The following is a 26,330-nucleotide window of genomic DNA, read 5'->3' as shown; positions in this document are numbered from 1 at the left end:
GTGGTGTGCCATTAGTATTGGGGAGGGAGGGGATGGAACAAGTAATGGGGGGAGCCGGAAAAGTGGCAGGTTCAGTTTTGCTCTGTGGAAGCAAATTTCCTGTCAGCCATTCATCAAATGGCACTGAAGTTCGGGAGATTCTGAGTTGTGCAAAAAATCACTAGTTGTCATCCCCTGCCAACTGAAGTATTACGCTGGAAAGTGGCAAAGAGGAGCTGCAGTGTTAACAAAAAAGCATACACAATATCTATAGTATATTAAATTCAGTTGGTGGGGCATGCATTCTATTGAAAACTCCTATGTAAACCAAATCCATGGTCTCTGCTTCAATCACTTACTCTGGCAGTGCATTCCACAGCCTCATAACCCTATGTGTAAAAATATTTCTCCTGCTCTCTCCAAAATTTCTTACATTTAATCTTATATCTATGTCCTCCTGATTGGATCGGGGGCAGGCAGCAGATCAGGGCTTGTGGGGGGAAGAGCTCGCCGATTGAGGCAGGGGCGAAAGAGAGGCCACGATCAGCAGAAGGGAGACTGAAGGCTTCCTTGACGGGCTGGGGGTGGCACCCCTGCTCCTCCTGGCCCACAAGGAATGCTATAAAAAATATTTACCTTCTGGAGCCAGCAGCTCCCACCTCCATTTTGCTGCCGGGTTCAAATCAGGCTTCCAATTGCACTGTGGGAGCCTGATTTAAATATGTTAATGAAGTGTTCCGCCTCTCCAAGATCTCTGTAATCTGAGCATATGCAGAGTACCAACTTTTCCAGGATGCATCACTATGTGACTGCAACAGTTGTTGGAGCCAATGGTAGATGGAATTTTGTCATGATTTATTAACTTTTGATTATGTATTTGTTACCTCATAAATCACATTTCATAGAATCATAGAATCATAGAAGTTACAACATGGAAACAGGCCCTTCGGCCCAACATGTCCATGTCGCCCAGTTTATACCACTAAGCTAGTCCCAATTGCCTGCACTTGGCCCATATCCCTCTATACCCATCTTACCCATGTAACTGTCCAAATGCTTTTTAAAAGACAAAATTGTACCCGCCTCTACTACTGCCTCTGGCAGCTCGTTCCAGACACTCACCACCCTTTGAGTGAAAAAATTGCCCCTCTGGACCCTTTTGTATCTCTCCCCTCTCACCTTAAATCTATGTCCCCTCGTTATAGACTCCTCTACCTTTGGGAAAAGATTTTGACTATCTACCTTATCTATGCCCCTCATTATTTAATAGACTTCTATAAGATCACCCCTTAACCTCCTACTCTCCAGGGAAAAAAGTCCCAGTCTATCTAACCTCTCCCTATAAGTCAAACCATCAAGTCCCGGTAGCATCCTAGTAAATCTTTTCTGCACTCTTTCTAGTTTAATAATATCCTTTCTATAATAGGGTGACCAGAACTGTACACAGTATTCCAAGTGTGGCCTTACTAATGTCTTGTACAACTTCAACAAGACATCCCAACTCCTGTATTCAATGTTCTGACCAATGAAACCAAGCATGCCGAATGCCTTCTTCACCACCCTATCCACCTGTGACTCCACTTTCAAGGAGCTATGAACCTGTACTCCTAGATCTCTTTGTTCTATAACTCTCCCCAACGCCCTACCATTAACGGAGTAGGTCCTGGCCCGATTCGATCTACCAAAATGCATCACCTCACATTTACCTAAATTAAACTCCATCTGCCATTCATCGGCCCACTGGCCCAATTTATCAAGATCCCATTGCAATCCTAGATAACCTTCTTCACTGTCCCCAATGCCACCAATCTTGGTGTCATCTGCAAACTTACTAACCATGCCTCCTAAATTCTCATCCAAATCATTAATATAAATAACAAATAACAGCGGACCCAGCACCGATCCCTGAGGCACACCGCTGGACACAGGCCTCCAGTTTGAAAAACAACCCTCGACAACCACCCTCTGTCTTCTGTCGTCAATCCAATTTTGTATCCAATTGGCTACCTCACCTTGGATCCCGTAAGATTTAACCTTATGTAACAACCTACCATGCGGTACCTTGTCAAAGGCTTTGCTGAAGTCCATGTAGACCACGTCTACTGCACTGCCCTCATCTATCTTCTTGGGTACCCCTTCAAAAAACTCAATCAAATTTGTGAGACATGATTTTCCTCTCACAAAACCATGCTGACTGTTCCTAATCAGTCCCTGCCTCTCCAAATGCCTGTAGATCCTGTCTCTCAGAATACCCTCTAACAACTTACCCACTACAGATGTCAGGCTCACCGGTCTGTAGTTCCCAGGCTTTTCCCTGCCGCTCTTCTTAAACAAAGGCACAACATTTGCTACCCTCCAATCTTCAGGCACCTCACCTGTAGCGGTGGATGATTCAAATATCTCTGCTAGGGGACCCGCAATTTCCTCCCTAACCTCCCATAACGTCCTGGGATACATTTCATCAGGTCCCGGAGATTTATCTACCTTGATGCGCGTTAAGACTTCCAGCACCTCCCTCTCTGTAATATGTACACTCCTCAAGACATCACTATTTATTTCCCCAAGTTCCCTAACATCCATGCCTTTCTCAACCGTAAATACCGATGTGAAATATTTATTCAGGATCTCACCCATCTCTTGTGGTTCCGCACATAGATGACCTTGTTGATCCTTAAGAGGCCCTACTCTCTCCCTAGTTACTCTTTTGCCCTTTATGTATTTGTAGAAGCTCTTTGGATTCTCCTTTGCCTTATCTGCCAAAGCAATCTCATGTCCCCTTTTTGCCCTCCTGATTTCTCTCTTAACTCTATTTCCATTAGCAAGTGCTCTGATTAGGCGGGCAGGTCGGTGGACGTCCTCGTGGGCCTGCTCCTGGGCCTGTCCAAGGTGGCCATCCACAGGTCCAGGTTGCTCGCGGCCCGTTGGGGCGGTCGCTCGGCCTGTCTGCCTCTCTTCCGCGGAATGCTCCGCGCCCGGGTGGCCCTGGAGATGGAGCACGCGGTGTCTGCCGGTACGCTTGAGGCTTTCCGCGACCGGTGGGCACCGCAGGGGCTGGAGTGTATCCTGGACGAGGAAAATAAAATTTTAATTTTATACTTGGTTTTGGTTCTTTTGGTTTTTGCACATAAACACACCCTGAACCCCCCCTTCTTTTAAAAGGGGGGCCTAAAATCACAAAAAAAAAAGGAGGCACTGTTGGGAAAAGAAAAAGAAAAAAAAAATGCTCTGATTAGAATAGAATCATAGAATCGTAGAATATTACAACACAGAAGGAGGCCATTCTGTCAAGCCCGTGCCAGCTCGCTGCAAGAACAATCCAGCTAGTCCCACTCCCCCACCCTTTCCCTGTAGCCCTGCAAATTTTCAAGTACTTATCCAGTTACCTTTTGAAAGCCATGACTGAATCTGCCTCCACCACCCCTCAGGCAGTGCATTCCAGATCATAACCACTCGCTGCGTAAAAAAGTTTTTTCTCATGTCGTCTTTGGTTCTTTTGCCAATCATTTAAATCTGTGTCCTTTGGTTCTTGACACTTCCGCCAATGGGAACAGTTTCTCTCTATCTACTTTGTCTAGACCCCTCATGATTTTGAATACCTCTATCAAATCTCCTCTCATCCTTCTCTGCTCTAAGGAAAACAACCCCAGCTTCTCAAGTCTATCCACGTAACTGAAGTCCTTCATCCCTGGAACCATTCTAGTAAATCTTTTCCGCACTCTCTCCAAGGCCTTCACATCCTTCCTAAAATGCAGTATCCAGAATTGGACACAATACTCCAGTTGTGGCCTTACTAGTGTTTTATAAAGGTTCATCATAACTTCCTTGCTTTTATACTCTATGCCTCTATTTATAAAGCCTAGGATCCCTTATGCTTTTTTAACCGCTTTCTCAACCTGTCCTGCCACGTTCAACGATTTGTGCACATATACCCCCGGGTCTCTCTGTTCCTGCACCCCCTTTAGAATTGTACCCTTTGGTTTATATTGCCTCTCCTCATACTTCCTACCAAAATGTATCACTTTGCACTTCTCTGCTTTAAATTTCATCTGCCACATGTCCGCCTGTGCCACCAACCTGTCTATATCCTCTTGAAGTCTATCACTATCCTCCTCACTGTTCACCACACTTCCAAGTTTCGTGTCATCTGAAAATTTTGAAATTGTACCCTGTACACCCAAGTCCAAGTCATCAATATATATCAAGAAAAGCAGTGGTCATAGTACCGACCCCTGGGGAACACCACTGTATATCTTCCTCCAACCTTTCACCACTACTCTCCTGTCACTTAGCCAATTTTGTGTCCATGCTGCCACTGCCCCTTTTATTCCATAGGCTTCAACTTTGCTGACAAGCCTGCTATGTAGCACTTTATCAAACACCTTTTGGAAGTCTATATACACCACATCAACCGCATTGCCCTCATCTACCCTTTCTGTTACCTCTTCAAAGAAAGCAATCAAGTTAGTTAAGCACAGTTTGCCCTTAACAAATCCGTGCTGGCTTTCCCTAATTAACCCACACTTGTCCAAGTGAGTGTTAATTCTGTCCCGGATTATCGTTTCTAAAAGTTTCCCCATCACTGAGGTTAAACTGACTGGCCTGTAGTTGCTGGGTTTATCCTTACACCCTTTTTTGAACAAGGGTATAACTTTTGCAAATCTTCAGTCCTCTGGCACCACCCCCGTATCCAAGGATGATTGGAAGATTAAGGCCAGTACCTCTGCAATTTCCACCCTTACTTCCCTCAGCAACCTAGGATGCATCCCATCTGGATCGGGTGATATCTCTTTAAGTACAGCTGGCCTTTCTAGTACCTCCTCTTTAGCAATTTTTAGCCCATCCAATATTTCAACGACCTCCTTTTTTACTGTGACTTGAGCAGCATCTTCTTCCTTGGTAAAGACAGATGCAAAGTACTCATTTAGTACCTCAGCCATGTCCTCTGCCTCCATGCATAGATCTCCTTTTTGGTCCCTAATCGGCCCCACCTCTCCGCTTACTACCGTTTACTATTTATATGCCTGTAGAAGACTTTTGGATTCCCCTTTATGTTAGTTGCCAGTCTATTCTCATATTCTCTCTTTGCCCCTCTTATTTCCTTTTTCACTTCCCCTCTGAACTTTCTATATTCAGCCTGGTTCTCACTTGTATTATCAACCTGACATCTGTCATATGCCCCCTTTTTCTGCTTCATCTTACTCTCTATCTCTTTTGTCATCCAGGGACCTCTGGCTTTGGTTGCCCTTCTTTTCCCCTTCGTGGGAATGTACCTAGACTATACCTGATCCATCTCTTCTTTAAAGGCTGGCCATTGTTCGATTACAGTTTAGCCTGCCAATCTTTGATTACAATTTACCTGGTCCATATCTGTTCTCAACCGAATGAAATTGGCCCTCCTCCAATTAAGTATTTTTACTCTAGTGTGCTCCTTGTCTACTTCCATAGCTAATCTAAACCTGATGATACTATGATCACTGTTCCCTAAATGTTCCCCCACTGACACCTGACCCACCTCATTCCTAGAACCAGATCCAGCAGTGTCTCCTTCCTCATTGGGCCGGAAACGTACTGATCAAGAAAGTTCTCCTGAATACACTTCAGAAATTCTTCCCCCTCTCTAGCCTTTACACTATTACTATCCTGGTCTATATTAGGATAATTGAAATCCCCCATTATCACTACTCGATGGCTCTTGCACCTCTCTGTAATTTCCCTGCAAATTTGCTTCTCTACATCCTTCCCACTAGTTGGAGCCCTATAGAATACACTGAGTACTGTAATGGCACCTCTATTGTTTCTTAACTCTAACCAAATAGATTCTGTCTTTTACCCTTCCAGGACATCCTTTCTCTCCAGCACTGCAATATTCTCCTTAATCAATACTGCCACCCCCACCTCCTTTCTTTCCTTCCCTATCATTCCTGAACACCTTGTATCTAGGAATATTTAGTACCCAATCCTGCCCTTTTTTGAGCCAGGTCTCCGTTATCACCATAACATCTATTTTCCCATGTGGCTATTTGCGCCTGCAGCTCAACAACCTTATTTACCATGCTTCATGCGTTTACACACATGCACTGTAAACCTACCTTAGACCTTCTTGTATTCGCTCTGATCCCACCTAATACTGTTCTTTTTCTTACTATATTGCTATCTGTATCTTCCAATTCTTTGGAAGATACAGATCCTTTCTCCTTTCTAATGCTACATCCTGGTGCCCATTCCCTTGCCAAATTAGTTTAAACCCTCCCCCACAGCACTGGTGAACCTCCCGGTGAGGACATTTGTCCCAGCTCTGTTGAGGTGCAATCCGTCCGGCCTGTACAAGACCCGCCTCCCCCAGAACTGGTCCCAATGCCCCAGGAATCTAAAACCCTCCCTCCTGCACTATCTCTCCAGCCATGCATTCATCTGCTTTATCCTCCTAATTATATACTCACTAGTGCGTGGCACCAGAAGTAATCCGGAGATTACTTTGACCTTTGAGGTCCTGCTTATCAGTCTCCTTCCTAGCTCCCTAAAATCTTCCTGCAGGACCTCATCCATCTTTCTACCTATATCGTTGGTACCGATATGGACCACGACCTGTGGCTGTTCACCCCCCCCACTTCAGAATGTTCTGCAGCTGCTCAGTGACATCCTTGACCCTGGCACCAGGGAGGCAACATACAATCCTGGAATCACGTTTGCGGATGCAGAAACGCCTGTTTGTTCCCCACCTATTGAATCCCCTATCATTATTGCTTTCCTAACCTTCCCCCTCCCCCTCCATAGAGCTGAGCCACCCGTGGTGCCGTGGACTTGGCTCTGGCTGTACTCCCCAGAGGAACCCCATCCTCATCAGTATTCACTGGTTAGAGAGTGAGATGCACTCAGGGGACTCCTGCACTATCTGCCTGGTCCTCCTTGTCTGTCTGACGGTCACCCAGTCCCTCTCTGCCTGCACTCTCTTAAGCTGTGGGGTGACCACCTCCTGAAATGTGCTATCCATGTAGCTCTCAGCCTCGTGAATGCACTGCAATGACGCCAGCTGCTGCTCAAACTCCAAAACCCAGAGCTCGAGCTCCTCCAGCTGATGACACTTCCTGCACCTATGGTTGTCCAAGACACGGGAAGCATCCTGGAGTTCCCACATGGCACAAGATGTTTTAAAAAAATTTTACCACGCTCCCTGATGCCTTCGCTCTTTATCCTCTCCAGCACTCGGCTGCTCCACCCCCGAACTCCTTCAGGTCCGCTCTCCTTACCTTCGGGCTCTCCGATTGAGACCTACTCCCACGGCCTCGCTCTTTATCCTCTCCGGCGTTCCGCTCCCGAACTTCTCCAGGTCCTCTCTCCTTACCTTCAGGCTCTCCGATTACTGAGTAAACAAGATGGTGGCTGAAGTATTCAGAGTGATTTCATCGGTTGTTGTTCTGCTCCTTGTTATTGGCAGCTCTTTGCTGACTGTTGATTTTTGAATTTGATGATTGGTAGCTTTCATTCCCACTTGTTTCCTGTTAATTAGTATTTCCATAACTGTTCAGTTGTGATTTATCACTGTATATTCCTACATTACAACAATGAAAACACTTCAAAAGTATTTCATTGGCTGTAAAGCACTTTGGGATGTTCTAAGGTCATGAAAGGTGCTATATAAACTCAAGTTCATTCTTTCTTTCTTTCTATATGAATGAGATATTTCTGATAATCAAGTACATGCGTGACACTGAAATTTTCCTGATTACTCAGTATGGCACAGAAGTGTGACACCAAACATGTGATAAAAAATGTACTTGATGCAAAACTTTTATTCATAGAAAATATATATAATATATAATTACAATATTGTATTTGGCCTTTATTATATTGAAATTTGTGCTTATAAACAATGACAAAGCACAACAGTACAATTGGGGGTATTGACAGTACTCGGTTATTAGAAATACAGAAATCTTCCCTTGTGTACCATCATAAATTCTAACAATTTCTTAAATGTTAATATGCAATTTATAACATTTTTCCCACAAAAAAAAATCACAATTTCCAATAGACCAATCTTGGCAATGCTACATGCAAATGTAAAATTCTTTCCATAAAATAGGTTATTGAACCATGTAATGCTTTACCACAATTGGATTGCGGCAGAGATCTTAACATCATTTAAAAGATATTTGACTAAATAATTGAAAAGGTAGAATATAAAAGGGTACAGAGAATGGTCATGGAAATGGACTTAGTGTAGATAGCTCCAGTTAAAGAGCTAGCACCGGCACAGGTGCGATGGGCCAAATGGTTTCTTTTTGTACAGCAATTTCTAGGTCAAACCAAGTGCAATTCAGCAATGAATACCATACAATGGCCTGCACAAAAATGAGCTGACCTCACTGGATAATCCAACATCATCCATTTGTATAATTTATTGGTGGGTGAACTCATCTCTCGTGATGTGCTGGGAGTGCCAAGGCAGCATTTTTGGGAGTCATAGCCAGTGATGGCTGCCTGTTGTGTGCCAGGCACTATTCCGGCATGGGGAGAGGGGCATTGGTGCTGGTCTGGGGAGGGGGGCAACAGGCATGAGTGCACAATGATTTTTAGGCCACACTTTCGTTGTGGCCTCCCCTTCAACAGTTGTTAGGAATAGGCACTGTGAGGCTGGAGCACCGCACATTATGGCATGGCGGCCTAAAAAAAGCTAGTGGTTCAATAAGCCTATGTGTAGACTCCCATCCTCCTTTGCATTTGCCAACTACATTGGGATACTGAGCGCCTTGGGTGAATTGCAGGCCTCTGCACCAATTTTGTGGGCAGTATGCCTGCCGTCATATTATCAGCCCCCAAACTTGTTGCTATGTTTGCAGAAATGCCAAGAGATTGCAATCATGTTTTTCATCTATTTTGATTACCATCACTCTTAAACATAAACTACTGGCACTTTTAAAATAGTTTTAATTGATTTGCATTAATTCTTGAATAGAGAGACTGCAGATTTCCACAGGTTTATCAGCATCTGAAAAGGTTTAACATTCTGGTAAAGTTCCTGAAATTCCATGGGAGTTCTACCATAAGTTTGGAAGGATACTGGCAGAATCCTCATGGAAATGGAGTATGCAAAATGGAATTAAGGATGGAGACTGGTAGAACCCCTGTGGATTTTTAGGACTCCATAATACACTTTAGGCTTCATAATCGTTACTCGTAACATTTCCCAGTGCTGACATTGTATACTGTACATGGCATACGCAAGGTGAAATGTATTACCCCAATAATTCTCCTCAGTTAATACAAAACTGTATTTAGTTTAAAAAAATATATTCATGAGCATTGCTGGCAAGGCCAGCATTTATTGCCCATCCCTAGTTGCCCTGAGAAGGCAGTGGAGGGCCCTGTTCTTGAACTGCTGCAATCAGTGTGGTGAAGCTGTTCCCATAACGTTGTTAGGTAGGGAGTTCCAGCAATGATGAAGGAACGTTAATATATGTCCAAGTCAGGATGGTGTATGACTTGGAGGGGAATTGGAGGCGATGGTACTCCCATGCACCTGCTGCCCTTGTCTTTCCAGGTAGCGGAGGTCGTGGATTTGGGAGCTGCTGCCAAAGAAGCCTTGGCGATTGCTGCAGTGCATCCTATAGACAGTAAACACTGCAGCCACGTGGTGAAGTGGGTGGTATCTGTCCTGGTTCATCCCCAACAGTTCGGTAACACAGGACGCTGTGTTTTACTGGTTGTTCCCCGGGATGCAAGAGACAGATATCAACTGCCGCTGGAAGACCATCAACTTGGTGAAGGAGGCCCTTTGGTCCACCCGAAACATGCTGGTCTTCCAGCTGGAGGAGCTGTGCTCGACTGAGTGTTGCCAACTGGCACACTCCAAGGCCCAGGGTACGTGCTGCGGGACGCACTGAAGTGAGTTGCGACCTAAGCAAAGGCTCAATGGGGAAAGGCACCTTGTAAAGCCATCCCACCTTGTATTGTACAGCATGCGTTATAAGATATGTACTCTGTTTGAATTGTAATATTGGAATCGTAATGTGTACGAGTAATGTTCTGAATTGCATCGCCTTGGAATTGTGGTATCTTTAAATTTTATGAAATAAAGTATATTTTGAAATATATTTTAAAAATTCCCTCGTGTTGGTTCTCTGCCACAAACTCAGTGTGACAGCTATGTCCTTTAGGACTCGGCCAGCTCGGTCAGTAGTGGCACTACCTTCTTGGTGATTGGCATTGAAGTCCCCCACCCAGAGTACATTCTGTGCCCTTGTTACCCTTGGTGCTTACTCCAAGTGGTGTTCAACATGGAGGAGGACTGATTCATCAACTGAGGGAGGGCAGTAGGTGGTAATTAACAGGATGTTTCCTTGCCCATGGTTGACTTGAAGCCATGAGACTTCATGTTGGTGACTCCCAGGACCACTTCCCCTGGACTGTATGTCACTGTGCCTCCACCTCTCCTGCCTGTGGGACAGGACATACCCAGGGACGGTGATGGAGATGTTCGGGAAGTTTGCTGATAGATTTTAAATATCAAATTGTGAGCAGCGGAAGTAATCACACTAACAAAGGTCAAATGATAGCTTAAAATTAGAAGGGAAATGAACAGCAAGAAGTATGCGGCCGCCATCTGCTGTTTGCAAAATAGTATTACTGCGGAACCAAGAAGGCAGGGATTATATTGCTGTGGGGGTTCCACTGCGTTGCTGCACTTACGTTTTCATTTCTACTGGGCAAAAGTTCAGCAAAAGAAACTTGGTCAAAGTTCATTCGTTCTCCATTTTAATAATTTGTGGTTGAAGGCACAGGAATGATGAGACACTGGAGCACGCATCATGCACTGAAACCCTTTCTGTGGTCGTGTCGAGCGGCGAGAGGCTTTACCCGGACTATTGTCTCCTCGCGCGGAGTCGGACCTGTCGGTGACCCGGGCCGTTCCAATTCCAATTCCAACCGTCGCTGGAATCCAGCTCCGAACGTTCACTGTCCCAACAATCGGCGCCTGGCAACGAAGGGGAGCGATGTGCGCATTGGCTGCGCGTCCGGCTTCTGGGGGGACACTGCGACTGCAGGTGAGCCGATCGCCCCCGGCCCCCCCCTCTCTCATCATTCCTTATTAATGGCTCTTTACAATGTGAAACCCTAGTAACCGCTTAACAGGCAGTCAGACCGGTTCTGTTCAAATCGCACCCGGCACCCTTGTGTGCAAGTAACAGGAGCTCGCTGTACACCGCCCCCTCCTCCGAAAACCAGTAAGCTGTCAGGCTCTGGAGTGTGGCACATCACAGGGCGATGGTGATGATAAAACGCTTGAAGTGCTGGTTTGACGGTCACCGCTGCCACTTCAATACCTTGATCGGTTACCACCTTGTAAGACTGTACGTTGAACTGCATATAACGTAAAAGAGCAAATAACATTTATCAGTAAACCATGACTCCCTGTCAGCTGATCTTAGTTCAACATGTTCCATTATACATTTCTATCAATAATGTACTATTTAAAGTATTGTGTGTGCCATGCCTTTCCTGTACCATTGCCCCTTACTTTCTGTGTTGTGCTTTTATCTTATCATTTATAATGAAGACAACTTCGTTCAACATTTGCCTGTCGAGCTATAATTACAGTCCTCTTGACACTGGGTGGCACTATGTGCCTCCTCTGTTTGCACTGCTCTATCCTCCACTTCTGCTGCAAAATAAGCTTCCTCCTTCTGAGCCACTGGCTCCCAGTGCTTTCCTCTTTGCTCCGGGCCTCTTCATTTTCAGCTCTTTACTGGGCTGCTATAGGTGTCCGACTGCCCCACTGTCTCTGTCTCCTCTAGGCCACTTTAGACCCCACTCTCTTGCTCACAGCCATTTTGCCATGTAGCCTTGGGCGCGAGCCGCACGGATGTCCTCGTGGCGTGTCGGGGCCGCGGCCGCCGCCATCCGGGCGTTGAAATTGGCACTCGGCCCTGACTCCACTCGGGGTGTGGAGGCAGCTCAAATGTGCGGAGCCATCCCGTCCGATCTGACCCCCGTTCGGACAGAATTCCTCGTCGGCACCAGACCCCGAAACCTCCCTCGGGGGGGCTGCGCCTCACAACTTGAGCTGTCTCTCGGAAATTCCCTCCGTGCCGTTTCACTCCGCGCGGAGGGATTTCCTGTACGGGCTGCTCCTGCACACTCTCCACTTCCTCGCCCTCGTCTCTTGCCGGGACACGCCCTGGCGTACCATCTTGCCGTCCGGCGGAGGCGGGGGTCCCCAGTGGAGGGCTCTCTACTTGGGGATCCTCCCGTGTTACATCGGGGTTCTGGGGTGGAGAGTGTTGCACGGAGCAGTCACGTCCAATAGGCGTTTACGCCATTTCACAGACACCCAGGCCGCCTGCAATTTCTGCGGCCTGGATGAGTCCGTGTTTCACTTATTCACTGGGTGTGGGAGACTGCAGCCCCTGTTTGATTATTTGGAGGGGCTGCTCCTCAAGTTCTGGCTGCACTTCAGTCCCATGCTCCTGATCTTTGGCCGCCCGGTGAGGAGGGGGTCGGGCAGGTCGGTGGACGTCCTCGTGGGCCTGCTCCTGGGCTTGTCTAAGGTGGCCATCCACAGGTCCAGGTTGCGTGCGGTCCGTGGGGGCGGTCGCTCGGACTGTCTGCCTCTCTTCCACGGAATGCTCCGCGCCCGGGTGGCCCTGGAGATGGAGCACGCGGTGTCTGCCGGTACGCTTGAGGCTTTCCGCGACCGGTGGGCACCGCAGGGGCTGGAGTGTATCCTGGACGAGGAAAATAAAATTTTAATTTGACACTTGGTTTTGGTTTCTTTTTGGTTTTCGCACTTAAACACACCCTAAACCCCCCCTTCTTATAAAAGGGGGGACCTAAATTAAAAGAAAAAAAAACAAGCATCAGTTGGAGATTTAAAACTATAGCGACCTCAGGTCCAGGGCCAGATTTCAGGCAATACGTGCTCAGGGACTACAGAAGATGCAGGTAGCAGATTGTGTCTCATGTAGGACAAAGTCAATAAATGGCAATTCAAAGCACATGTAAAGAGTCAGTGGGTACATGATGCGAAGAAGGTAGGAGAAGGAATAAAGGATGACACTATGATGCAGTTGCAGCTGACAGAACAGTGCGTTGGGGTAAAGCGGACGCAGAGGCTGACCGTAGGTACTAGAAGGCTAGTCAATCACACCAAGTGGGTATGGCAGAAACTGCTAGGAACGCTGGCAGGAAATGTTTTATTAAAGAATCTATTTTGTGTTCAGGACTCCATTTTGTAGCTTAATGACAACAAGTGCAAATGGAGGATACTTGCATTTGAGAGTTGAGGGCTTGGCCAATTTTGTGGGCGGAGATTCATTCGGATGAAGGGTTTGATGGGCAGCCGTACAAAATCGAGGCGACTTGGGCATATTGTAGTTATGCTCAAACCTCCCCGATCTTTTAAGCCACGTAATTGGTTTGTGCTCTGATCACACCTCTCTCTAGGCACAAATGTGGAGGAAACTCCAGACCAGGAGGTGTGATACACCTTTTAAGCATAGCCTTTTGGCTGTGCTTAAAAAGTGAGACCATTATATGGAAGTTAGGGAAGACCTGGGGAAATAATCACTTTGCGACCTAATTCAACAACTGTAACGTGAGGTCTCCCGCAGCCTTCGCATCATTGTGTGTGTTGTCTGTGAGTATTATCCTCTCTCATAAATTCTATAATCAAAGACTCTGCATTTAGAGTCTTAATTCCTGGCATATCGATAACAGCTGCAAGTTGGTGTCTCTAGCAGTATTAATCAAAAGAAACACCATTGACAGCTAACGCAGTACACAGCATCAACAGAACCACTAAGGTAAATAAGCCAAATTTTCCTCATAATTACTACTGCAAAAATCAAACCTACAGCTCAATTTTTTACCACATCTCCCACCTAAAAAGTAAGAAAAACAAAGAAACAGAACAGTGTAGAGAAAAGTGAAATAAACAAGCGAAACAGAAATGATCAGAACACTAAAACAACAACAACTTGCAAAGGAGGAGATGTTTGGAGGGGTGACCAAAACCTTCGTTAAAGAGGTGGGTTTTAAGGAATGTCTTAATGGAGAAGAGGGAGATGGGGAGGTGCAGCAGTTTAGGGAGGGAGTTCCAGAGCGTGGAGCCTAGGCAGCTCAAGGAATTAGAAGAAAGAAACATAGAGAAAATAAAATAAACACAACAGAGGCAGGTAAGCGAGACAAACTGCACCTTATTTTGAGAAATTCCATGGTCTACTAATAATTAATATATTAAAAGTCTTTTGTATAGCATGCACTTCCTGTAAGTGTCACACTTAGTTCCTACAACACTTTCCCTGTCACACTTTGTCCATCCTACTTTGTTGATAACCTCTGCCATTGTTATAAAACAATGCATCTCCAACTCACTGTGAGCAGTGCCAGGTGAGATCTATTAATATATTAAAATCTTGTGTATAGCATGCACATTCTGTAATATTTTCCCCCATCACACTAATTAGTCACCATAAGCAGTGACACAAGATATCTATCCATCTATCTCAGCTCCGAGAGAAAGGTTAATGTGTTCTGAGGAAGGGTTCCATTCTAAATAATATGCATGATGTGGAGATGCCGGTGATGGACTGGGGTGGACAAATGTAAGGAATCTTACAACACCAGGTTATAGTCCAACAAATTTATTTTAAAATCACAAGCTTTCGGAGATTATCTCTGAAAGCTTGTGATTTTAAAATAAATTTGTTGGACTATAACCTGGTGTTGTAAGATTCCTTACATTTCTAAATAATATGGCTGCAGTTTGTATTCCAGCTACCAGTCTCAGAATGTATAGGCATGCCCATGTGTAAGTGTTGCACCCTGTAGTGCTGCCATTTTCCTGTGACCCATGAAATGTGGCAAGGAGCAAACACTAAGCACGCAGCCAACATAAGGTATCTATATGCTGCTTGTTCACGGACTCACATAAGGTAGCTGGCCAGAGTACTCCTGCCACTAGTTCTTTTCTTCTCCATCTGTCCCACTGTAATGACCCATTGCAAGGCAAGGTTGTGTAAAGGAGGTAGAGCTCAATTACAGTTCCCTCGACTAATACTCATCATAGATAGGATTGGGTGCAGCTTTAAGATGGCGTGACTAGCTACAATTGTAAAACCCAAGGACACCGTGAAATAAATAGTGAAATCGCTGGGTCAACTATTTGATGCAATTTTTTTTATTAGTTCATAGAATGTGAGCGTCACTGGCAAGGCCAGCATTTATTACCTATCCCTAATTGCCCTTGAGGTGGTGGTGGTGAGCCGCCTTCTTGAACCGCTGCAGTCCGTTTGGTGAAGGTACTCCCACAGTGCTGTTAGGTAGCGAGTTCCAGAATTTTGACCCAGCGACGATGAAGGAACGGCGATATATTTCCAAGTCAGATGGTGTGTTACTTAGAGGGGAACGTGCAGGTGGTGGTGCTCCCATTCGCCTGCTGCCCTTATCCTTCTAGGTGGTGGAGGTCACGGGTTTGGGAGGTGCTGTCGAAGAAGTTTTGGCGAGTTGCTGCAGTGCACCTTGTAGATGGTACACACTGCAGCCATGGTGCGCCGGTGGTGGATGGAATGACTGTTTAAGGTGGTAGATTGGGTGCCAGTCAATGGGGCGGCTTTGTCCTGGATGGTGTCAAGCTTCTAGAGTGTTGTTGGAGCTGCACTCATCCAGGCAAGTGGAGAGTATTCCATCACACTCCTGACTTGTGCCTTGTAGATGGTGGAAAGGCTTTGGGGAGTCAGGAGGTGAGTCACTCACCGCAGAATACCCAGCCTCTGACCTGCTCTTGTAGCCACAGTATTTATGTGGCTGGTCCAGTTAAGTTTCTGGTCAATGGTGACCCCCAGGATGTTGATGGTGGGGGATTCGGCGATGGTAATGCCGTTGAATGTCAAGGGGAGGTGGTTAGACTCTCTCTTGTTACCAAACAGATTCCCCTTTAAGGAACAGGAACCAACATGGCTGAGCGGGCCAATCATCCAGCACCTGTATTATATGACCACTACTCTATCTTTCTATTGCAGATGCTGACTGACCTGTGCATTTCCAGCATTTTCTGTTTCCATTTTGATTAGTTAATGTTTGCACTTTTTATCCTCAGTATTATAATGTATTCCTGTCAAGCGATGTATAGGATATAAACATTAATGAGGTACAGAAAGCTGCTAATTTGTGCAGTTTTTTTTAAAATGATGAAACTGCACAAAGGAAATGTATGCTCAAGGCTGCAATGCACTCTGTGATCTGAATGATGGTAAACTGCTTCACCCAGCAGCTTTGCAACACAAGTCAAAAAGTTTCATTCACCTAGTGCTGACAACTGTCACCTCGCGTTCTAAACAAACAAAACAAAATAAAGCCAGGACAGGACTTGCACATCAAAAGTCTGATTGTACTTTAGTTTGTAAGTTACGAGCAAAATTAAACTTCAGTGATAAAATTAGCATAGATTAGGGCATTGCTGAGAATTTCCTGATGACAGGATTTCATATATGTCAGGATTGATTTCACTTTATATATCATTTTTATTTCTGCTGTCTTTATCTCCATCTCTCAAGTTTTTAATTGTTAGAGTGCACATTATAAGAAAAACATGATTTAACAGACTTAAGGATTGGTGTTGAACTCATAAGGAGAGTGGCTGAAAGAAGTGTGGGAGCGATGACAGACTCCACACTAATCACATCAAGTCACTGAAAATGCTGACAGTTTGCCATGTATTGTTTATCCAGTTGTCATTCAGTAATTAGAGTTAAATCATAACAAATATGCTGTAGAGACGGAAGAAAAGCCAGCAATTTGTTTCTGACTATTCCTATCAGTGGAAGTGTTACAAGGGATCTCATACCTTATGTTATCCAATTGATCTGTTCTTTGAATTTAATTCAGGGCTCCATATAAGAGCCCAATAATTAGGATTCTGAAAATAATGACTGGATGAGAGAGAAACAAATCACCATGAATTTATCATCAACCTAAAGGAAATTACTTGCAGTTCCCAGTACTTACATTATCTTTTAACATTGCTTCACTTAATTATAACTAAATTTAGTAAGTGTCTTCTTGTCATAAAATTCTAGCTTTCTTAAAAAGACCACACACATTTCTGAGTGTTCAAGCATTTGTAGGCAGTGATATCTTCACTGAATCGTAGTCAAATTTCAGAAGTAGATTACAGTGAAACCTGTAAATTACGAATGCCTTAGGGACTAGCATCTGTTGTCTTTTTTGCGGATGTCCTTATTTTCAAAATGGTCATTGTATGTACTCTTTTTAAAAAAAAAATGTTTTCCCAACAATCTTGAAGAACCAGCTGAGATTGTGATCAGTACCTAATCAGCTGCAACAATGCTAAGAATCTCCTTTCCACACATTATCGTTCATCTCTGTTCACTAAACAATTCTGCAGTCTAAATTCTGCAAATTTTCTGTTTCATTTCAAACAGCCCTCACTTGGAGCAGAGTGTAACTTTAGTAATGAACTGCGTTTCTCAGTTCTACTCGCAGCATTAGGGCAGTCACAGGACAAAAAAAGGGGGAAATGTGATGACAGGTTGTGGTGATATATTGAAGCTTTCAAGAGCAAGTCTCAAAATGGATTGAGAATGTTTGGGAGGGAAAACACAGCAGATCACATTGTAGGAGTGAAACTGCAGTTTACTGGTTGAGCAGTGAGTTTGCAGGAAGACTAACTGATAGCTGGGACTCGCAGGCCTGTCCATCACTCTATTGAGCAGCAAAGCGACCTGGGACAACCATCCATCTTCACTCCCAACAGCCAAAACTCCTCAAAGAAGCAGATCCACCATCAGAATTCAAGGGAAAGAAGACAATGGCAGGGCCGGGGGGAGAGGAGCTGCCGGCAGGGCCGGGGGGAGAGGAGCTGCCGGCAGCTGCTGAGTGTATGGACGCGGTGCTGAGGGCAGGAAAGGACGGCCCTTCTCGCTGTTCATGCGCTTTCCTTGATTCGAGAGGCTGGTGAGGTCAGTACATGCAGGTCAGGGCGAGGCGGCAGCGGGTTTTGTGAAAGAAGTGGCTTTTATGGAATGGGGATCTCTTTACCCAGCATCCACAGTGGTAGAGAAACTGCTCTATCCCTGGGATAGAGCCGTGCAAGCATTCAGTCCCAGAGATAGAGCGGTTTCTCTGCCGCTATGGATGCTGGGTAAAGAGATCCCCATTCCATAAAAGCCACTTCTTTCACAAAACGCACTGGCCACATACCCTGACCTCACAAAAGTGACTGGCCCAAGAGAATTTGGGGGCAGAAAGGAAGGAAGCAAGCTGCAAGGAGAAGCACCAATGATCCTGACTCAGTGAAAGTACCAGATACAGCAGCTTTGCAACAGGATGTGTCCCATGGTTTAAGTTGTAAAAGGGCTTGGTGCATTGAAGGCTGTCTGTAGTTCGTAATTTGTGAGTGTCTGTGTTTCAGAGTGCCTCTTGTATATTTTACCATGTAAATTATTTGGGTCTCTCAATAAGTGACCGTTTTTGCAGGTGTTTGTTTTTTGAGAGTGTCCATTTATACAGGTTTCGCTGTATTCTCATCTAGTTTAAGTTGAAGTTAAGCGTATACCGTGTTTGACAATGCATCAGTAACAATTCTGTAGCCTGTAAATATTAACTTGTCACTGGGGTGTAAGCGTGGGCTTTCACATGTCAAGCTTTGTATGGTAATTTGTTCAGGACCATTATCAATTAGCCAGTAGAGGGTGCAGCACTTAACTTTCAGTTTGACTGTAAATGAGCATTGGTTATTTTATTGACCGTATGCCAGTTATTGTTGGGATTTCTTACTTTAAAGATGAACACGCATCTGAACAAATTTACACAGGAAACAGAAACAGTAGGGAAGTGGTGGGTGTAATGTATCTGTCTCAGCCCTGTTCGAAACGTACAGCGAGGACTTGAAGTTACTGCAACGCACACTGATGTGAGAATTAAAGTGGTGGGGGGAGGGGATGTGCAGGTGGTAATTCAGTAAAACTGGTGGATTGGATCCTGCATTATCCTCTGCCAAGTTTAGCACAACGTATTTACACTTAATGGACTGTGATACTGTTGGAGTATCTCCGTAACATCGCCCTCTCTACCCCTGCCTCAGACCATCTGCTGCTGAAACCTTCATCCATGCTTTTGTTATCTCCAGCCTCGACAATTCCAAATCTCTCCTGGCTGGCCTCCCATCTTCCACCCTCCATAAATTTGAGCTGATCCAAAACTCTGCTGCCTGTATCCTTTAACTCGCACCAAGTCCCGTTCACCCATCACTCCTGTGCTCGCTGACCTACATTGGCCCTTAGTCCACCCACGCCTCAATTTTAAAATTCTCATTCTCATGTTCAAATCCCTCCGTGGCTTCACCCCTCCCTATCTCTGTAACTTCCTCTAGCCCTACAACCTTCCGAGAACTCTCTAACTCTGGCCTCTTGTGCATTCCCCACTTCTTTCACGCTACCATTGGCGATTGTGCCTTCAGCTGTGTAGGCCCTAAGCTCTGGAATTCCCTCCTGAAATCTCTTGGACTCTCCACCTCTCTCTTTTTAAGTCTCTCCCTTAAGCTTAGTTAAACCTACCACTTTGACTAAGCTTTTGGTCTCCTGTCCTATGTCATCTTCTTTGGCTCGTTGTCAATTTTTGTCTAATCATGCTCCTGCAAAGTGCCTTGGGATGTCTTAGTACATTAAAGGCGCTATATAAATGCAAGTTGTTGATGAGTTAAAAAATGAAAGACTTTGGCAGATTACAGCTTTTTGTTTATATTATATCCAATGTCCGAAAAGAGAAAAGCAGTTAAAAGTTTCAGGTGTAGACGCTTTGTTAGAACTCAAAAGATCTAGACCAAGAACATTAACCTGTTTTTTCTCTCTTCATCTGCTGATGTCCTGCAACAGATATAATATGATTGGTATCAGCAGTATGAAATGTCAAGTGCATTGTGCTGTTATTGTTGGTTTTGCTGAACATGCAAAGTATTAGGTGCAATCCACCACTTTTGTTGTATTAAGTTACCACAATTGTGAGTGCAGCCAAATGATGAATGTAGTTCAGAATAGGATGAAAGTCTTGCTCCTGCATACAAGAAAGAGTATATGTGCCTGGACTAGATTCAAATCCATATTTTTAGTAGTGAAAGGGACTTTACCCACTGTGGCATCCAGTTCCCTCATCAAACTCTTTGTCTATTTGATATGCAAGTTACAGCTACCTATATATGTTTGTTCATCGAAAACTCAAGTGACTTTAATATATTTTAACTGGGATGGTTTTTCCTCATTGGATACTGGATAGATTTGAAAAGTTAGCATATCGAGTTTTTATTTGTACGCGTGTAACTGCCCATCTAACCACCTGAGTGCGGCACTAAATTTGCACACTAGTAGGAAAAAAGTTGTACGTTACTTTCAATTTAACTGATAGGATTTGCTTTTTATTTTTGAACACTTACCTAATTTTTTTTTGCCAGAAACTTAATTGAACTTAACCAGAGTAATGGATCTAGTAAAATTAATCAAATATACCCCAGGTGGATATGGGAAACAAGTGGGTAGGGAAAAGCTGAAACATGTGACAGTCAGATAAAGCGAGAATCATAAAATGTTACAGCACAGAAATAGACCATTTAGTCATCAAGTCTGTGCCAGTGTTTTTCTCCACGTGAGCCATCTAGTTTAATCCCATTCCTGCTTGCAATCTATGTGCTTTAATATTCCTCTTTCAAGTTTTTAATTCCCGTTTAAAAGAATTCATGGACTCTGCTTCAACAACGATTGTGTCAGAGAATTCCACATTCCAACCACCCTCTATGTAAATAATTTTTTTTCCAACACCCCCTTTAATTCTTTTTATGCTTATCTTTAAGATGTACCTTTTTGTTATCATTTTGATGACTAATGGAAATAATCCAGCAATATTTACCTTTTATCATTAGCCTTCATAATCTTGAAGACCTCGACTAGGTCACCCTTCTCAGCTATAGTGAAAAGAAGTAAGAAGTTCTCAAGTCTCTCTTCATAACTGTAACCTCTCACTCTGGTAACATTCCAGTAAATCTACACTGCAACTTTTTCATTGCTTTCATGCCCTTCCTATAATGAGGTACTCAAAACTGTATGCAGCACTCAACTGTGGTCTAATGAAGACTTTGTATGAGTTCACAATTACCTCTGCTTTTACATTCTATTGGGGCGATTTTCAACAGCTGGCCGCCTGTTTCTGAAAAACGGGCAGTTAGCAGTTTAAAAATGTGGTGGTGGGGGGGATACCTGTAGGAGGTGGTGGTGTGTGTCAGCTTTACCTCTGACTTCTGAGCGGTCCGAATCGCTCCCACTCCCTGGGTTCTAGACCTTGGACTTATTTGGGGGTTGTGACAAAGTGCAGCAGACAAGTGGTTTTGGTGCAAGAAACTTTGACCTTTATTCAAGAGAGGAAATACAACACAACAATCTTAACGCTCTAATAAAATGGGGAACACTTCGGTACACGCGAGGGAAATTACAGTCGGAAGGATACCTCACCCCTCCCAATCCCACTGTACTAGCTAGGTTGGACTCTAAAGGACCAGGGATAATGCTCACCAAACGAAACCTTGACAGTAATTCACCCAGAGGTAAGTCAGGAATAGATTGTAGAGTGGAAACTTTGCGGATCTTCGGTTTTCTCCCGAGTTGGTTTTTCTTTGGTCGCGGTGGCTCAATATTACCCGGTTGGTTGGTGGTAATATTCGGTTGGTTGTTTCGTAAGGCCCTTGTTGCCGCGAGGTGTCTGACGGTCACTGGGACTGTTGCTCTGGTTTCTTCTTGTGTGTCGGCCTCCTTCTAGAGCTGCTGTCCTTTCCTGTCGAACTGCTTTCCTTGTTGTCTGCTGGAAACTGCTCTTCTTTCCAGATACAGGCAGAACCAAGACAAGCAGCCCACCAGAGCCAGCAAGCCAGAGAGAGAAAGAGAGAGAGTTTTTGCCTTGTGGATGTCTCTCTTACAATGGTCTGTTTAAACAGTTCTTACCAAGCCCTTAAGAATTTTTGATGGTCCCTCATCATATTGCAAATTGCTTCTCCCAATGTGTCATTGTTAATTCTGATTTTCTAGAGCTTGTCACACAAGGCTTCCTTTTGTATCCAATGTCCTAGGTGTTGATGGTTTTGCTTTAAAACAAAGGCATGGCCCCACCATGCCTGGAACAGTTGTCTCTTTCAATGGGAATTGTAAACAATTTTACAACACCAAGTTATAGTCCAGCAATTTTATTTTAAATTCACAAGCTTTCGGAGGCTACCTCCTTCCTCAGGTGAACGATGTAGGTAGCCTCCGAAAGCTGTAGGGCCCCATGTATAATGGTTCTAGACTGCCTACCCGAGCAAAATTCCTAACCATAACCTGATCCCCTATCTCCCACTCGTGGTGCGTACGGGGTTCTAACAGCAGTCGGTTACTCCGACTGCTGTTAGAACCCCGTTCACCTCTCTGAGCTGACCCTCCGTGAGCACCGGGGCTAGCACATGGGTGGGGGTCCGCATAACCCTACCAGTCGTGAGCTCGAGTGGGGAATACCCCGTGCTTTTTGACTGGCTGGCTCGAATCCCCATTAGGACCAACGGTAAGACTACTACCCACTTTCTAGGTGAGTCTACCGTCTCTTTCCTCAGCCTTTCTTTCAAGGTTCTGTTCATCCTCTCTACAATCCCTGAGGACTGTGGGTTGTGTGCAATGTGCCATTTCCCTCTATGCCAAGTACCATAAGGGTATTCTGCATGACCTGCCCGGTAAAGTGGCTCCCTTGGTCAGACTCCACGTACTGTGGTAGCCCCCATCGTGAGAACACCTCCCTGACCAGGATCCTGGCTGTACTCATAGCCGTGGCTGTTCGACAGGGGAAGGCTTCTACCCACTTTGTGAACACATCCACCAGGACTAGGCAGTACTTATAGCCTCCCTGGGCAGTGGGTAGGGGCCCGATGTAGTCGACCTGGATCGACTGCCATGGTCCCTCTACCCTCCTGATGTGTCCCATAGGTAATTTCCTTTTGTGCGGGTCAGGGTTGTTAGCAGCACACACCAGACAGCTGGCACAGAACTCGCGGACATCTTCCCTGAGTCCTGGCCACCATCCTGCCCGTTCCACCCGCTGCCAGGTGGTCTCAGGCCCGGGATGCCCCGCTCCTGGACCCTCATGGGCCAGTTGAAGGAATTCCCTCCTGTGCTGCTGTGGTCCTACCCATTGCTCTCCCTTAAACAGCATGCCCTCCTTTACAGAGAGGGCTGCTGTACTGTAAGGGCCCTCTACCCTTTTCCCTTCTGCCACTGCACTGAGGACTGCCTTGAGGACGGGGTCTTGGGTTTGGACCGTCTTAAGTTCCGGGGTTAAAACTACCCCTGCACTCCCCTGTGTCCCATTCCTACCCGTGACTGCTGCTATAGGACGGGACCCAAATGGGTCCCAGAAAGTGCCTGTGCGGGCACCCTCTTTAGCTAGCACGTCGGCCTGCCAGTTGCCCTCACTCCGGGGTTCTGCGGAGGAATGGGCTTTCACCTTATGGATGAAAACCTCCCCTTCCTCCCCCACTGCTGCTAAGATTTTCTCCAGCAAGGGTTTCACTGTGAGGGGTCTCCCGTCAGCGGAGGTGTATCCGCGGCGGGACCAGATGGCCAGGTACTCCGTACACGAATTGCATGTGAACATGCTGTTCGAGCAAATCGTGTATGGCGTGGGGAAGATCTCGGGGTGTGTAACCACGTACACTACCGCGGACAGTTCAGCCTGCTGGGCGCTCATGGTGCTGGGGAGCTTAATTGCCAGGGCAAGGTTTGCCGCTGGGTCATAAACTCCACACCCCGTGAGTTGCTCACCAGCAGATACTGTGCTGGAGCCATCCATGTAGATTTCACGGCCTGTGGGGTGTATCCCGGCCCGTAAACCTATGTTTACTTCCCAAACCCCTTCTATGGAACACCGGTGGGCTGTTCCAGGATATACCAGGTTAGCTGCGAGCTTTGGCTCGCAGAGCCCTTTTACTTTCAGGTCCATCTGTGAGAGAAGCAGGGTCCAGCGAGCAATGCGGGCACTGCTCACTGTCCCATCCTTGATTCTCCCGTCCAGAAGCATCTGGGTGGGCGTGTGATGGGTGAGGAGGGTGATGGGAGAGGTGCCTGTGAAGATCAGCGATCTTTTCACAGCCCAATATGTGGCCAAGAGGTGCCTTTCACAATTGGAGTAGCTCTTCTCCACATCTGTGAGTATTCTGGAGTAGACCACCGGTCTCAGCTTGCCATGCCGCTCTTGGAGCAGCACAGCACTCAGGCTGTCCCCGCTGGCTGCTACCTCCAGGAAGAACTCTTTCCCTCCATCTATGGCCCCTAGAGCTGGTGCGGTCTGCAGATCTTTCTTGAGCCTGACAAATGCTGCCTGGCAACCCTCATCCCAAACCCACTCCACTCCCTTATGCAGGAGTTGGAGCAGAGGGGCTGCTGTGGCCGCATAGTCCTCAATGAAGTCTCTGCAGTACCCGGTTAGCTCTAGAAACGATCTCGCTCCCATAACTGTGTTGGGGACTGGTAACTCCTGTACTGCTTCCCTTCTAGCTTTATCTATGGCCCTTTCCCCAGCGCGTATTGTCAGGCCCAGGAATTTCACCTCCTGCTGGCCAATCTGTGCTTTCTTTGGGTTCACTTTAAAACCTTCCTGCCCGAGCAGTTCCAGCAGTTCGGCCAGAAGTGGGCCATGCTCCTCTCTCGAATCGGTGAATAGGAGCAGGTCATCCACGTATTGTACCAGCTGCCTGGGCTGGCTGAAGCCCTTTAAACTGTTTGCCATGCATTGGTGGAAAATGCTGGGGCTATTGTGGAAGCCCTGAGGCTGACAGTTCCAGGTGTACTGTTGCCCTTTAAAGGTAAAGGCAAACTTGTACTGATCCTCTCTCCTTAAAGGGATGGACCAAAACCCGTTGGAGATATCCAGCATCGTGAAAGTGGTCGCGGATGCTGGGATACTTCTTATCAGGTCGGCAACTGCTGCTACCGTGGGTGCACAGGCTGGGATGTTACTGTTGAGCACCTGATAGTCCACTGTGGCCCTCCAGGAGTTGTCCGGTTTTCTAACCGGCCACAGTGGAGAGTTCACGTGGGTGGCTATCAGTCTCAGGACGCCCTGTTGCACTAAAGAGGACATGGCTGCTTCCATGTCTGGCTCCGCTTCCCTGGGGAAGTTATATTGCATTTGTGGTCGGGCCATAGGGTCCCCATCTACACTGACCTCGAACCCGTTGACCCTCCCACAGTCGTGTTTGTGTGTGGCAAATGTGGCTAGGTGGGCTTGCACAAATGCCTGGATCTCCCTTGGGGTATTGCTGACCATGAGTTCGAGGTTATAACCCTCTTTAGGCTTCATGGTGCACAGGGTCCCCTTCCCCTGTTTCCCTGGGATGACTACTACTCCGCCTTCCTTTCCTGTATTTGCTCCCCACAGGCAGTGATTCCTCAAATCCACTAGGATCCCATGGCCTACAATAAAGTCGGCTCCCAGGATCCCTTTTCCACCCTCCACTTCCCACTTCATTAGGATACAGGTCCACTTACAGCGGAGTGTTCCTAAACAAATGTTCAGCGGGATGGAAAATGAGCCAGCCTGTTCTCTACCTGTGAATCCCGACAGACTGTATGGGACCTCGCTAGATAGAGGTGAGGTGGTGGGGTTAGCTGAATGGATCACGGTACATGATGCTCCCGTGTCCAACAGATAGGTCCCCTTTATCTCTTCTAGCTCAATCTCAACGAGGGGTCTCTTCCATAAGTCGTAGGTAAGGGAACACAGGTAAACAGGCTGCGCTGGCTCTAGTCAGGGTTGTGGGTTAGATGGGGCTGATGGGGTCAGAGTGCCGGTGGTGGCTGCTACCTTCCCTGGGCCAGTCAATAGGGTTCTCATGGCGTCCAAAAATGACTCGACCGTGGCGGGAGGGATTCCTGTCTCTGCCTTTTGGGCTGGGGTTGAGGAATTCTTTCCCTTGTTATCTCTCCAAGGATTTTTTTTTATTCGTTCACAGGATGTGGGCGTCGCTGGCGAGGCCAGCATTTATTGTCCATCCCTAATTGCCCTCAAGAAGGTGGTGGTGAGCCGCCTTCGTGAACCGCTGCAGTCCGTGTGGTGACGGTACTCCCACAGTGCTGTTAGGAAGGGAGTTCCAGGATTTTGACCCTTCCTCCAGTGTCCATCCTTGCACTCCTTCCTCCAGTGTCCATCCTTCCCACACCCATAACAGTTGAGCTTTGTGCTGGAAGGGTTATTCCCTTCCTGATGCCACTCCTTCCTACCCTGGCCGGGTTTCATTTCATGCACTTTCCCTTTAGGTGGGTGTGCATCGG

At 46.2% G+C, this 26,330-nt stretch overlaps 1 protein-coding gene across 4 annotated transcripts in view; it reads left to right on the top strand.

Moving 5' to 3' along the window:
- Window positions 1-10,626: 10,626 nt before the first annotated feature.
- The window catches only part of lratb.1 (lecithin retinol acyltransferase b, tandem duplicate 1), a 148,949-nt gene continuing 133,245 nt past the window's right edge, over window positions 10,627-26,330 (top strand). For 2 of the 4 annotated variants that reach the window (XM_067991634.1, XM_067991625.1), the window contains exon 1: window positions 10,633-11,024. In XM_067991634.1, the coding sequence (XP_067847735.1) occupies window positions 10,763-11,024 (262 nt within the window). In that variant the 5' untranslated portion in view covers window positions 10,633-10,762. Of the gene's footprint in view, window positions 11,025-26,330 lie in introns of all 4 variants that reach the window. The other 2 variants (XM_067991640.1, XM_067991617.1) reach the window with 2 other exon arrangements.

Source organism: Heptranchias perlo, chromosome 1, assembly GCF_035084215.1.
Source record: "Heptranchias perlo isolate sHepPer1 chromosome 1, sHepPer1.hap1, whole genome shotgun sequence".
Taxonomy (NCBI): domain Eukaryota; kingdom Metazoa; phylum Chordata; class Chondrichthyes; order Hexanchiformes; family Hexanchidae; genus Heptranchias; species Heptranchias perlo.
The sequence above is the reverse complement of the archived record's forward strand: the minus strand, read 5'-3'. Positions and strand labels throughout refer to the sequence as shown.